Raw genomic sequence first — 14,610 nt, 5'->3', positions numbered from 1 at the left:
CTTGATGCTTTACTTGCTTTTCTAGAACACTGCTAATGCAAGAATGAGAACAGCCAATCCAGTTCTTTATTGGTGTCAGTCAAGCTTAGCCTATTTTACCATTCACAGAATTTGAAGTGTTTTTTTATTTCATACTGGGCTTGCATCCTTTTCTATCAGGCAACAATGATTTATCTTTACCTCTCCCCATTATCTTAGTAAGAATGCAGTGTGCTTATTGCAGATATTTCTGTGGTTGTGTAGTGGTTAATCCCTGCATTATTGACTGGTGTACTCAAAAGAAACCTGTTAAGAATGCTTTTTTTCAGTGACAGGGACAATCATCAAGGTAGTGTCCACTATCACCGCTAGCGGAGACTTAAGCTTGTTATTTTAAGTGACTTGGAAGTTTTATTTGTGGCTCTGTCCTTGTTATCCCTGTCTTAATTTACTCTTTGATTGTCTCTGTAGTCTGCACATTTGTAGCTATTTAGGCTACACCCATGTCACGTGTCTCCCTCCCTGTTTTAAAATGCAACAGAGACTTGCAATGGTGTGAGAACAGTTGATGGGCCACAGATAAATCAATTCTGAATCTGGATATAGTTGTGCGTGTTGTGTCAACCAATATAAAAACAATATGAAATACTGAATATGACTTCATATGAATTCAGTCTCTGTGACCAAATCCCAACAAAATAACAATACATGTACTTTGTAAGTGTTAAAATTATATTGTAGAGGAGTATTTCACTAATTAGACCTACAGTCTCAAAGGCTTCTCTATGTCAAGGTCTGATTCTTCAGACAAGCCTTCTGTCAAGCCTCATTAAACATGTATGGGTACTGCTTTAGACTTAGGTACTTAAGAGGAGGTTCAGGACCTGTAATTAGTTGCCAGGAAAACCTAAATGAGAAGTACATCAAAGCTCAAGTGCAAGTGCAAGTTCACACTATGCACATGGATTATCAGAGGATGAGATGTTCTAGGCCCATTGCCGCTATTTTTATAAGTGTTTCTGGTTCACTTACATTTGAACCGATCACTTGAAGTTGCAGTCTAGCCTGTCACATTACAAAATAAGAGGATAACAGTGTGGTACATTTTGTGCTTCAACTTGTATATTATCAGGCACTGTTAACCGCTTCTTCAAATTCTCTTCTTTCAGCTTGAGATGAGTGGGAGCAATGCAGATATGCTGTGCAGTACCTTCCCCTAGGCAGCTCAGGGTAAACATGACAATCTCTATCACTGCCAGCCCACGTTGACCTGCTCCCTTCTTTTGCTCGGCGGAGAGGATTCTTCTACCATCAACTTGAGCACAAACCCAAAATGTCCTCCCACAGACGCACCTTCCAGTGCTTCAATGCCATTGGCGGTGAAAGCCCCCACAAGCCTTCACTTAACTTCAGGCGTCACACCAGCAGGCTACCCAGGATATCCCGACATGGAATGGTGGCCCATCATGAACCTCTGGAGGAATGCTATATTTGCACTGAGTGTAGGCAGGCCCAGGCCCTGGAAGCAAGAGAGGCTCAGGTCTCACCTTTGTATCACGCTCAAACATATCACCACCATCACCCGTACCAATATGTTCTCAGGAGGCCAACCCGGCCTGAGGAGCCCCCCGTGGAGCATTCTGGCCAGGACCGCCACATCCATCATCATAGATACAACAAAAGGGTGGTGCTGGTAAAGAACAGCGACCCCTCTTTCCGGAAGACCATCATCTTGCACCGCAGGACCCTACGGAGCCTTGGGCTATTCTTGGAGGAAGTTTCTGAGCTCATGCAATACCACATCAGGAAGGTGTACACTCTGGAGGGCCGCAAGGTGAGGTCACTACCACCTATAACTCATTAGAGGCTTATGCAAAGCAAGAGATAGCTTTAGAATAATCATCATGCCTAGTTTACATGCAGCAAGTTTTCAAGTCATTCTGTTTTTACATTCCGTCACCTTTAGTAAGTTTGGGAATACTGTACATGAGCTGTAGAGAGAGGGAGGACTTGTATCTAAAATACTCTGGAAACATTGGGGGTTTTGAATTGTTATATTATGCAAGGCATTTGTTTACAATTCAGCTTTGAAATAGTGTTCTAAAAAGTATGCTGGTTTAAAGGCTTGTGTAACATTGCTGTTAGTGATGCTTGTGATTGAAAAACAAGAGTGAAAGAGAGGCCTCTAGTGACAGGATTAAGACTGTACTTGGTCCTAATTCAGAGATTTGACATATCTTATTAGCACAGCCAGAAGCATGTACTTCTCAGGATATACAGGCTATAAGGCCATGCATCATGGCCTTATACATGAGGCCAAACCATGAGGACCAGATTGAAAATATGGTACTGCCAGATTTCAAAGATGTCAGAGCTTGCAGCTGCCATAAGGCCCTAGAAAAAAACTCAAGAAGCCTTGCAAAAGTAAATGTTCAATGTAGAGAGTGTTAGAACGTGTATTACATTGTGTTTCATTCCTCTTAATATCATTTTGGTGTGTAGGGTGGACTTTGCTTTATAATATAACACAGTTTACAGTAGGTGGTTCATTAAAGGGTGGCATTGAGTTGTACAAAAAAACAATCCTCCTCCTCTGTACCCTAAATGCAAAAATACAGAGGGTGTTTTTATAGTGTAGGCTACTGTTTCTTGTGTGATTTTACTATGAGAGTCAATGGGGACATTGTATCGTAGAAACCCCCTGAAAAGTGCACCCTCTGTATTTTCACAGTGATAGTAAGGGGATGATTTATGTTTTCTTGGAAATCCCATGCCATCTAGAAGTGAACCAACTATTCTATACTGTGCCAGAGCATTCTGAAGCAAAGTCCACCCTGCACCCTAAAACATCAGGGAGATGTGCAGAATCATCCGATATCTGGTTTGTTAGCATGTAAATCTGAATTATTTATCAGATTAAATGTTTTTTCATAGTATTTTATTGTTGTATTAATTAATTAATTTGCCAGTATGGCAGTTTCATCCAGAATGAAACAAGACAAGATATTTACATCACATACATTCATATTATATTGTTTTCAGTTAGTTTGCCTTAAGTACTTTGTGTCAATCTAATGCACACATACAGGCACACAAATATGTAAATGCATTTTGAAAAAATACAAACAAAATGTTCAGAAAGTCAAGTGGGATAAATATTTTTGAATGTCTGCATATGGGAATGAAACAGGGATATTCCCCCACACATACATTTAGATTGTGGATATCTCTCCAAAAACCCATTAATCTTGGTCAAATCAGAGCTATTTTTGAGAGAGGAGAAACAGGTCAACGTTGAAAATCCACTCCCCTAGTTTGATACCAGAGGTGTCTCAGAAATGTGTCTTCCACAGCAGCAATTAATTATCTTCACCTGGGCTTTGTGTGACCATGGATGAAGCCATTCATCTGTCTTTACCGACAGTGGATTTTAAATTGAAAACTGCACTGTCATCAAAACTGACTGCTCCAAAGCAAAATAAGATCAACAAAACTCTCAATATTTTAAGACTGTTCAGGCTACATGTTTTCTTAGAGTTTCAAAGCTATCATTTAATGAGTAGTAGAGAGTAGAAGCAGCAATATTCAACGGTTGGTGTCATGAAAATGTAAAAGTGCAGTTACATAGGGACAGTAGAATATCATTTATTTGTTCCTCTTAAAAGACAACTTTGCCACAAAGGCATAAATTAATGAAACATGCAATATAAATGAAAATATATATTTATTGCAGTTTTATGTGAGTTTCCTTCTTATTATATGCAATTAAAACACTTCAACTGCAAAACACACAAATATATAGTTAATATATTGTTCTATATAGTTATACAGTTAATATATACTGTAGCTCATGTGCATTTCAGGGTTCATGTTTTAAATGATTTTTGGCCTGGTAATTAAACACATTTTGGCCATGTGAATATTTCACCAGTAGGCTACCAATAACCACACATGCTGGCAGTTATCTTTAGCTGCCAGTCAGTGATTCTATCAAGGTTTCCTTGGCATAATTCAAGAGACATGGATAGAAATAACTTGAAATTGTTCCTGTTTACCAAAACATTTTATAGCCCTCACGAAAAAGGCTTTAATGTATACATCACCGAGCATAATTTTTATATCAAAGTTCTAATGTAATATACCAGATAGCAATTCCGCAGATCTACATTGGTTTATTGATTTCGTGATCTTGTGGAAGTATCATTATTGATATTGTTTTGGTGTAAGAGAAATGCGAAGCCAATCGAAGAACAACTCTTAGAAAATATTTTTAGGGAAGCTCTGTAGACAGGCCTTAATGTGTGTTCAGAAAGTGATGACCTTCTTTAAATGTTATCAGTTGAAAATTCAAAATTGAACACCAGATTTCTATTTGTATTAGCCCATGATGTTAGCCATAGTCTGAAGTTAACCAGAGTCTAATATTGCTGATAACCTTGTAGTGCTTACAGGCATAAAGAAAGAATGTTAGTTACACTAACCATGGGCTGTGTGTTTCTATTGCATTACAAATTTGGGAGTAGGAGGTGTCCTTAAGCACATAAATCATGAGGTAATTATGCTGTGTGTTAATGGATTACAATGACCAGACCACTGTGTTTGCTTGTCTATACCATTTAGTCTACTCCTTTTACTTACTCAGCAAGCTTGCAGGAGTGCTGAGCAATACCTTAGCTCTTACAAGTGACAATGGAAGCTTGCCATTGTAAGGTCGCACAGTCATCTCTGGTGACTGGAGATCATCCTAGATTAGGATATTAATCTTCCAACAGCTTAACCGACTCACAGCCTTCTTCTGCAGGGATTTAAAACACTGCCATTGCACTCCTCATCCAGTCCGTTTAAGACTTGGTGACTTGCTGAGTATTGATCTTAGAAGATATAGCCTATCTTACTGCTGTTTAATTAAGTAATTAAAAGGTTGCATGGGAAAATGGGTTTAGAGGTAACTCTTTAGATTAAAGGCCAGGCTGTTCTGCATGGCACTAACACTGCCAGGGTTAGGGCTTTGATTCCCGCTATGGCCATCCATTCAAAAAATATATGCACTCACAGTACTGTAAGGCACTTTGGATAAAAGTGTCAACCAAATATGTTATATTAAGGAAAAAACAAGGCAACACGTCCCCCCTGAATGCTGCAGGCCCCTTCAGGGCCAATCAGTAACAAATAATTAATCTCGTTTTGACCTTTAACCCTAACCCTTGCAGCACCTCTCTTGGGCCAATCAGGGTAATTTTGAAAATGCCAGAACACAGTGGTGAGCTGCATTTTTGCGGTGTCTGAGATATTGTATGCGACGAATGGATAAACAAACAAATGACACATGGACAGAGACCGATACATAGTCCTCTCTCATAATGGGGGACAATTACAAGTAGTAAGGTGATAAGGTGATTATAAACTACATATCATGTCTCATTGTACTCCCTGACTTTAAGTGTACTTCTGCATTTAGTTATGTAGCAAAGTTGCTCATAGCTACCATGCCTAGAAATACTGACAAGGATTGATAACCAAAAGAAGACAAATTTTTCTTCTCCCTGCAAAGTGGCCTAGCACTGTCACAGTAAAGAAAGGGAAGATGCGTCCCATACATTTTAAAAATAAAACAAGGTGGGAGGTTAGGAATGTCCTGAAATTCCAATGGGTGCATTTTTGTTCCAAAACAGAGGCAGTGAGTTTTGAAAGCCAGAAATCTCAGCACCTGGCAAAATAATTGTTGAGTCATTGGTATTGATCAACAGCCCTATCAATCACCACAGATATATTATGGTCATTTTGTGGTATGGGGGCAGTAAAAAAAACAAAAAAAACATAGGTACTAATTCATTTGCAATCATCTTATCCATCAACTACTTGGAATTATTCCTTCACAGCATTTAATCCACATTGTTACCAATACAACATGTTTGAAGTTCCTCAGCCTATCATCTATTTCATCTATTTTTCCATCAACTTAATTCAGCAAACAGATGTGTCTGTGCTATTGAATTTAAATACTTATTCTGCTCTTTTGTTTCAGATTGACAGTGTTCAGAGTCTTTTGCAGTGCCCCAGTGTGCTGGTCTGTGTAGGGCGTGAGCCTTCTCACCCTACCATCGTGGAGAATTTTCGGAAAACATCTGATGACAAACTTCCACAGCTGAGTGTGAGGTCACGCTCCACTGGCTGCACTGAAGGATTTGAGGGTAAGATAAATGATACCCTAATCATATGAAAAACATTTTGGATGTGCTTTCAACATGAGTTGAAAGCACATCCACCATGAGTAAAATATAACTAATTCCATCTATGTTTTGTCTTTTTCTTTCTTCCTGTCCTAGTAAACCAAGGGCTGAATACAAGGAAAAATGTCATCCATCCAAAATTGGAATCTAGTAACAGATCTGCCGGACAGTCATTGTCTTCTGACAAGTCAACAGACTCTCCAGAACATGTTGATCCCTGCCCACATACTGGTGAAGCAATGATAAATGACGATATTGAGAAGCGGGTTCGTATTAATAATGATGGCAGTTTGTCAATGGAAATGAAAGTGCGCTTCCGGCTACTGAATGATGAAACATTACATTGGTCTACAGAAGTAAGAAAGACCACAGGAAAGACCTGTGAGTACCCCCAAGGACACAATAACTTCTTTCTTGAACAGGCTAGTGATGAAATCTGTTCAGAATCAGAAAACATCTCTGCTGGTGTGGCAGATGAGGCTTACATCACCAAGCGTTATCAAAAACATATGGAGGAGCCTCACTGTCCTCACTGTTGTACTCACTGCCAGGAGTATGATATCTGGAAAAACCTTATCCCAGGGACACAGGGAGCTAGTCGTCACATTAGATCTTCCAGCTCAAGTGCATCCTCACACACAATGGTCTGTAGAAAGACAACGGTTGAAAGCAGGCAAACTATGTCTGGATCAAGTGAAGAGCATACTGAACAAGTTGTGGAGAGAGAAACTTCTTTTGAGCAGACTGTTGAGGAGGTTGAGACTGTAGAGTATTGCACAATCAGGAGCGAGTGCATGGAGCAATCCTCCACAGTGGACAACTGTGAAAATGATCAGGTCAGTGTCAAAATCACTCAAGTCTCAGAGGAAGAAGAGCGAACAGGATCTGCTCTTAGTGCTTCCTCTCAGGTATTGGCATCCCTCAAGGAGGACCAAGATGAGGAAGATGATGACATCCCACCAAGTGCTTCAAGAGCAGGTTCATGCTCTCAAAATAGTAAACCTGAAGAGGAAGAGACCATCAGAAGGACAGTTTTGAGTACAGGATCATCTATGCAACATTTATGCCCGAACCCTCCAAGTAGGGCATCTAGTGCTTCAAGGCATTCTGGCAAGTCAAAGAAATCAGAAAAGTCTGTGTCTCCAATGGCAGATGGACCAGATGAAAGTTACGAAGGTCCTCCCAGTGTAATATTGTCTACTTCTAAAGTATCATTAAAATCCAAAAATTCAAATACTTGTCAATGCGGAGTATCTGATGTATCTATCTATGCAAGATCAAGATCAAAACCTGAAGTGGCAGGAGAGATAAAAAGAGAACAATCATCAAGTGCCATGTCTGTGAAATCAAATGCCTCTGCAATATCGAATAAGTCTGAAGAAATACAGAACGCAAGGTATGGCGATGTAGAAGTGAAACGATCCAAAAGTGCCATGTCAGTTAAATCAAATGCCTCAACAAAGTCCAAATCAGATGTTTTAGAGGTTACAGCCCAAGAAAAACAAATACATGATACACCATTGAGTGGCATGTCTGCTGAATCTTATATTTCTGTAAGATCAATTAAGTCAGAAATGGCAGTTGAAAAACATAAATCAGAGGAGGATGTTGATGACAAAAGTGAATTAAGTTCTTTGTCTATAAAATCCAATACTTCTATTAAATCAAAAGGATCAAAAGTCTCGTCTTTTCCAGATGAAGAAAAAGCTGAGGAAGAAACTGAGCAAAGAGCACCCAGTGCCATGTCAGCTGTGTCAAATGCCTCTGCAAAATCAAGAAATTCCAAAGTGTCTGCAGCATTTTCAGAAGAAAGTGTTCACATCCCAGTTAAAGAAAATGGGAGTGGAACTGGAGAGAGAGCACGAAGCACCATGTCAGTGAAGTCAAATGCTTCTGAAAAATCTAAAAAGTCAACAACCTTTGACGCTCGGCCTGGAGAAAATTCAGAAGACAAACCCGAAGAGAGAGCACATAGTGCTATGTCATCCAAATCAAACGAAGCCGGTGGAGATACTGAGGAAGAAGTGGAAACTGAAGTGCTGGATGAGGAAAATACTGAAGAGGTAGGAGAAGCCCAAGAGAGAGTGCCAAGTGTCATGTCATCCAAGTCAAATACCTCTGCAAGATCTAGACATTCAAAAGCATCTCAAAAGCAGACTCTGCCTAAGGAAGACACTAAAGAGAGAGCACTTAGTGTCATGTCTAATGTTTCTGCAAGATCCACTGAGTCTAAAACCTCTGAAATTCCAATGAAACAAAATGCTGAGGAAGTCGATGCAATGGAAACTACAGAAAGAGCTCCAAGCACCATGTCAGCAAAATCAGCAAAGTCAAATGCATCTGCAAGATCCAGAAAATCAAAAACCTCTGAAGGTCCTGCAAATGAAAGTGCAGACAAACCTGTGGAAGAATATTCTGGGGAGCAAACTCAGGATAGATCACCTAGTACCATATCAGCAAAATCAAATGTATCTCAACAGTCAAGGAAATCAAAAGCTTCTGATCTTCCAGTTGAGGAAAATGGTGATGTGGTAAAAGAAAGGGAAAGAACACCAAGTGCAATGTCAGCTAGGTCTGTCAATTCAAATATATCTACAACATCTAGGAAGTCCAAAGCCTCTGATATATCAGTTGTAATAAATGCTACAGAAGAAATGCAAGAGAGAACACAGAGTGTCATGTCATCTAAGTCAAATGCATCTGCAAGATCCATAAGGTCAAAAGTCTCTGAAGTAACAAATGAATTAAATACAGGAGATGTAGAAGAAACTAAGGAGAGAGCACCAAGCACCATGTCAGCCAAATCATCAAAATCAAATACTTCTGCAAGATCGAGGACCTCAAAGGCCTCTGGTTTTCCATGTGATGAAAATGCTGTAAATGATGAGGAAACAGTGGAGATAACACAAAGCTCCATGTCAGAAAAATCTGCAAGGTCAAATGCTTCAGCTAGATCTAAGAAATCAAAGGCTTCTGAAGTATGTGTTGACATCCCTGATGAAGGAAATGCTGAAGAGGAAACTGAAGAGAGAGCACCAAGCTGCATGTCAGCTAAATCAGCCAAGTTAAATGTTTCTGCCAGATCAAAATGTTCAGATGTTTCAGATGAAGAAGATGTTGCCGAACAGGAGGAAACTGAAGAGAGAGGACCTAGTGCCCTGTCAGCTAAATCAGCCAAGTCAAATGTTTCTGCCAGATCAAATAAGAAAAAATGCACAGACCTTTCAGATGAAGAAGATGTTGCCGAACATGAGGAAACTGAAGAGAGAGGACCTAGTGCCCTGTCAGTGAAATCAGCCAAGTCAAATGCTTCTGCAAGATCTATTAAGTCAAACATCTCTGAAAGAGCGCCAAGCAACATGTCAGTCAAATCAGCAAAATCAGCACAGTCAAATGCTTCAGCAATATCTAAGAAATCAAAATTGTCTGAAGTTCCTGCTGATGATAGCGCTGACATGCATGATGAAGAAAACACTGAGGAAGAAACAGAAGAGAGAGCACCAAGCATCATGTCAACCAAATCGTCAAAGTCAAATGTTTCTGCCAGATCAACTAAGACAAAATGCTCAGATGTTTCAGATGAAGAAGATGTTGCTGAACATGAGGAAACTGAAGAGAGAGGACCTAGTGCCCTGTCAGTAAAATCAGCCAAGTCAAATGCTTCTGCAAGATCGAAGACCTCAAAGGCCTCTGTTGTTCCATCTGATGAAAATGCTGCAAATGACGAGGAAACGGTGGAAAGAACACCAAGCGCCATGTCAGAAAAATCTGCAAAGTCAAATGCTTCAGCAAGGTCTAAGAAATCAAAGGCTTCTGAATGTCCTTCTGACAAAAGTGCTGACATCCCTAATGAAGAAAATGCTGAAGAGGAAACTGAAGAGAGAGCTCCAAGCTGTATGTCAGCTAAATCAGCCAAGTCAAATGTTTCTGCCAGATCAAGTAAGACAAAATGCTCAGATGTCGAAGATGAAGAAGATGTAGCCGAACATGAGGAAACTGAAGAGAGAGGACCTAGTGCCCTGTCAGTGAAATCAGCCAAGTCAAATGCTTCTGCAAGATCTATTAAGTCAAACATCTCTGAAAGAGCGCCAAGCAACATGTCAGTCAAATCAGCAAAATCAGCACAGTCAAATGCTTCAGCAATATCTAAGAAATCAAAATCGTCTGACGTTCCTGTTGATGATAGCGCTGACATGCATGATGAAGAAAACACTGAGGAAGAAACAGAAGAGAGAGCACCAAGCATCATGTCAACCAAATCGTCAAAGTCAAATGTTTCTGCCAGATCAACTAAGACAAAATGCTCAGATGTTTCAGATGAAGAAGATGTTGCTGAACATGAGGAAACTGAAGAGAGAGGACCTAGTGCCCTGTCAGTAAAATCAGCCAAGTCAAATGCTTCTGCAAGATCGAAGACCTCAAAGGCCTCTGTTGTTCCATCTGATGAAAATGCTGCAAATGATGAGGAAACGGTGGAAAGAACACCAAGCGCCATGTCAGGAAAATCTGCAAAGTCAAATGCTTCAGCAAGGTCTAAGAAATCAAAGGCTTCTCAATGTCCTTCTGACAAAAGTGCTGACATCTCTGATGAAGGAAATACTGACCAGGAAACTGAAGAGAGAGCTCCAAGCTGCATGTCAGCTAAATCAGCCAAGTCAAATGTTTCTGCAAGATCTATTAAGTCAAACATCTCTGAAATAGCGCCAAGCAACATGTCAGTCAAATCAGCAAAATCAGCACAGTCAAATGCTTCAGCAATATCTAAGAAATCAAAATTGTCTGAAGTTCCTGCTGATGATAGCGCTGACATGCATGATGAAGAAAACACTGAGGAAAAAACTGAAGAGAGAGCACCAAGCATCATATCAGCCAAATCGTCAAAGGCAAATGCTTCTGCAAGATCGAGGACCTCAGAGGCCTCTGGTGTTCAATCTGATGAAAATGCTGCAAATAATGAGGAAATGGAGGACAGAACACCAAGCGCCATGTCAGAAAAATCTGCAAAGTCAAATGCTTCAGCAAGATCTAAGAAATCAAAGGCTTCTGAAGTATGTGCTGACATCCCTGATGAAGGAAATGCTGAAGAGGAAACTGAAGAGAGAGCACCAAGCTGCATGTCAGCTAAATCAGCCAAGTCAAATGTTTCTGCCAGATCAACTAAGACAAAATGCTCAGATGTTTCAGATGAGGAAGATGTTGCTGAACATGAGGAAACTGAAGAGAGAGGACCTAGTGCCCTGTCAGTAAAATCAGCCAAGTCAAATGCTTCTGCAAGATCGAAGACCTCAAAGGCCTCTGGTGTTCCATCTGATGAAAATGTTGCAAATGATGAGGAAACGGTGGAAAGAACACCAAGCGCCATGTCAGAAAAATCTGCAAAGTCAAATGCTTCAGCAAGGTCTAAGAAATCAAAGGCTTCTGAAGTATGTGCTGACATCCCTGATGAAGGAAATGCTGAAGAGGAAACTGAAGAGAGAGCACCAAGCTGCATGTCAGCTAAATCAGCCAAGTCAAATGTTTCTGCCAGATCAACTAAGACAAAATGCTCAGATGTTTCAGATGAAGAAGATGTTGCTGAACATGAGGAAACTGAAGAGAGAGGACCTAGTGCCCTGTCAGTAAAATCAGCCAAGTCAAATGCTTCTGCAAGATCGAAGACCTCAAAGGCCTCTGGTGTTCAATCTGATGAAAATGCTGCAAATAATGAGGAAATGGAGGACAGAACACCAAGCGCCATGTCAGAAAAATCTGCAAAGTCAAATGCTTCAGCAAGATCTAAGAAATCAAAGGCTTCTGAAGTATGTGCTGACATCCCTGATGAAGGAACTGCTGAAGAGGAAACTGAAGAGAGAGCACCAAGCTGCATGTCAGCTAAATCAGCCAAGTCAAATGTTTCTGCCAGATCAACTAAGACAAAATGCTCAGATGTTTCAGATGAAGAAGATGTTGCTGAACATGAGGAAACTGAAGAGAGAGGACCTAGTGCCCTGTCAGTAAAATCAGCCAAGTCAAATGCTTCTGCAAGATCGAAGACCTCAAAGGCCTCTGGTGTTCCATCTGATGAAAATGTTGCAAATGACGAGGAAACGGTGGAAAGAACACCAAGCGCCATGTCAGAAAAATCTGCAAAGTCAAATGCTTCAGCAAGGTCTAAGAAATCAAAGGCTTCTGAATGTCCTTCTGACAAAAGTGCTGACATCCCTAATGAAGAAAATGCTGAAGAGGAAACTGAAGAGAGAGCTCCAAGCTGTATGTCAGCTAAATCAGCCAAGTCAAATGTTTCTGCCAGATCAAGTAAGACAAAATGCTCAGATGTCGAAGATGAAGAAGATGTAGCCGAACATGAGGAAACTGAAGAGAGAGGACCTAGTGCCCTGTCAGTGAAATCAGCCAAGTCAAATGCTTCTGCAAGATCTATTAAGTCAAACATCTCTGAAAGAGCGCCAAGCAACATGTCAGTCAAATCAGCAAAATCAGCACAGTCAAATGCTTCAGCAATATCTAAGAAATCAAAATCGTCTGATGTTCCTGCTGATGATAGCACTGACATGCATGATGAAGAAAACACTGAGGAAGAAACTGAAGAGATAGCACCAAGCATCATGTCAGCCAAATCATCAAAGTCAAATGTTTCTGCAAGATCAAGGACCTCAGAGGCCGCTGGTGTTCAATCTGATGAAAATGCTGCAAATAATGAGGAAATGGAGGACAGAACACCAAGTGCCATGTCAGAAAAATCTGCAAAGTCAAATGCTTCAGCAAGATCTAAGAAATCAAAGGCTTCTGAAGTATGTGCTGACATCCCTGATGAAGAAAATGCTGTAGAGGAAACTGAAGACAGAGCTCCAAGCTGCATGTCAGCTAAATCAGCCAAGTCAAATGTTTCTGCCAGATCAAGTAAGACAAAATGCTCAGATGTAGAAGATGAAGATGTTGCCGAACATGAGGAAACTGAAGAGAGAGGACCTAGTGCCCTGTCAGTAAAATCAGCCAAGTCAAATGCTTCTGCAAGATCTATTAAGTCAAACATCTCTGAAAAAGCGCCAAGCAACATGTCAGTCAAATCAGCAAAATCAGCACAGTCAAATGCTTCAGCAATATCTAAGAAATCAAAATCATCTGACGTTCCTGCTGATGATAGCGCTGACATGCATGATGAAGAAAACACTGAGGAAGAAACTGAAGAGAGAGCACCAAGCATCATGTCAACCAAATCGTCAAAGTCAAATGTTTCTGCAAGATCAAGTAAGACAAAATGCTCAGATGTTTCAGATAAAGAAGATGTTGCTGAACATGAGGAAACTGAAGAGAGAGGACCTAGTGTCCTGTCAGTAAAATCAGCCAAGTCAAATGCTTCTGCAAGATCGAAGACCTCAAAGGCCTCTGGTGTTCCATCTGATGAAAATGTTGCAAATGATGAGGAAACGGTGGAAAGAACACCAAGCGCCATGTCAGAAAAATCTGCAAAGTCAACTGCCTCAGCAAGGTCTAAGAAATCAAAGGCTTCTGAATGTCCTTCTGACAAAAGTGCTGACATCCCTAATGAAGAAAATGCTGTAGAGGAAACTGAAGACAGAGCTCCAAGCTGCATGTCAGCTAAATCAGCCAAGTCAAATGTTTCTGCCAGATCAACTAAGACAAAATGCTCAGATGTTTCAGATAAAGAAAATGTTGTCGAGCATGAGGAAACTGAAGAGAGAGGACCTAGTGTCCTGTCAGTAAAATCAGCCAAGTCAAATGCTTCTGCAAGATCGAAGACCTCAAAGGCCTCTGTTGTTCCATCTGATGAAAATGTTGCAAATGATGAGGAAACGGTGGAAAGAACACCAAGCGCCATGTCAGAAAAATCTGCAAAGTCAAATGCTTCAGCAAGGTCTAAGAAATCAAAGGCTTCTGAATGTCCTTCTGACAAAAGTGCTGACATCCCTAATGAAGAAAATGCTGACGAGGAAACTGAAGAGAGAGGACCTAGTGCCCTGTCACTGAAATCAGCCAAGTCAAATGCTTCTGCAAGATCTATTAAGTCAAACACCTCTGAAAGAGCGCCAAGCAACATGTCAGTCAATTCAGCAAAATCAACACAGTCAAATGCTTCAGCAATGTCAAAGAAATCAAAATCTTCTGAAGTTCCTGCTGATGATAGTGCTGATATTCATGATGAAGAAAACACTGAGGAAGAGACTGAAGAAAGAGTGCCACGCGCCATGTCAGTCAAATCCTCAAAGTCAAATAGTTCTACAAGATCGAGGATCTCAAAGCCCTCTGGTGTTCCATCTGAGGAAAACGCTGCGAATGATGAAGCGGTGGAGAGAACACCAAGCGCCATGTCAAATGCCATGTCAGCCAAATCAGCAAAGTCAAATGCGTCTGCAACATCCACAAAATCAAAGGTTTCTGAATT

The 14,610-nt window shown here is 40.6% G+C and overlaps 1 protein-coding gene across 1 annotated transcript; it reads left to right on the top strand.

The window, feature by feature from the left end:
* The first annotated feature begins 1,312 nt into the window (after nt 1-1,312).
* On the top strand, nt 1,313-9,851 carry LOC139666237 (retinitis pigmentosa 1-like 1 protein). Its single transcript, XM_071545372.1, has 4 exons — nt 1,313-1,813; nt 6,005-6,181; nt 6,305-7,396; nt 9,789-9,851. Exons 1-4 carry the CDS (start codon nt 1,313-1,315, stop codon nt 9,849-9,851), a joined length of 1,833 nt encoding a protein of 610 aa, XP_071401473.1.
* The last annotated feature ends 4,759 nt before the right edge of the window (nt 9,852-14,610 follow it).

The sequence above is a fragment of the Centroberyx affinis genome, unplaced genomic scaffold (assembly GCF_046629955.1).
Source record: "Centroberyx affinis isolate AG114_WGS23_722 - 3 ecotype Tasmania unplaced genomic scaffold, CSIRO-AGI_Caff_v1 ptg004892l_1, whole genome shotgun sequence".
In the NCBI taxonomy this organism is placed as follows: Eukaryota; Metazoa; Chordata; class Actinopteri; order Beryciformes; family Berycidae; genus Centroberyx; species Centroberyx affinis.
The sequence above is the reverse complement of the archived record's forward strand: the minus strand, read 5'-3'. Positions and strand labels throughout refer to the sequence as shown.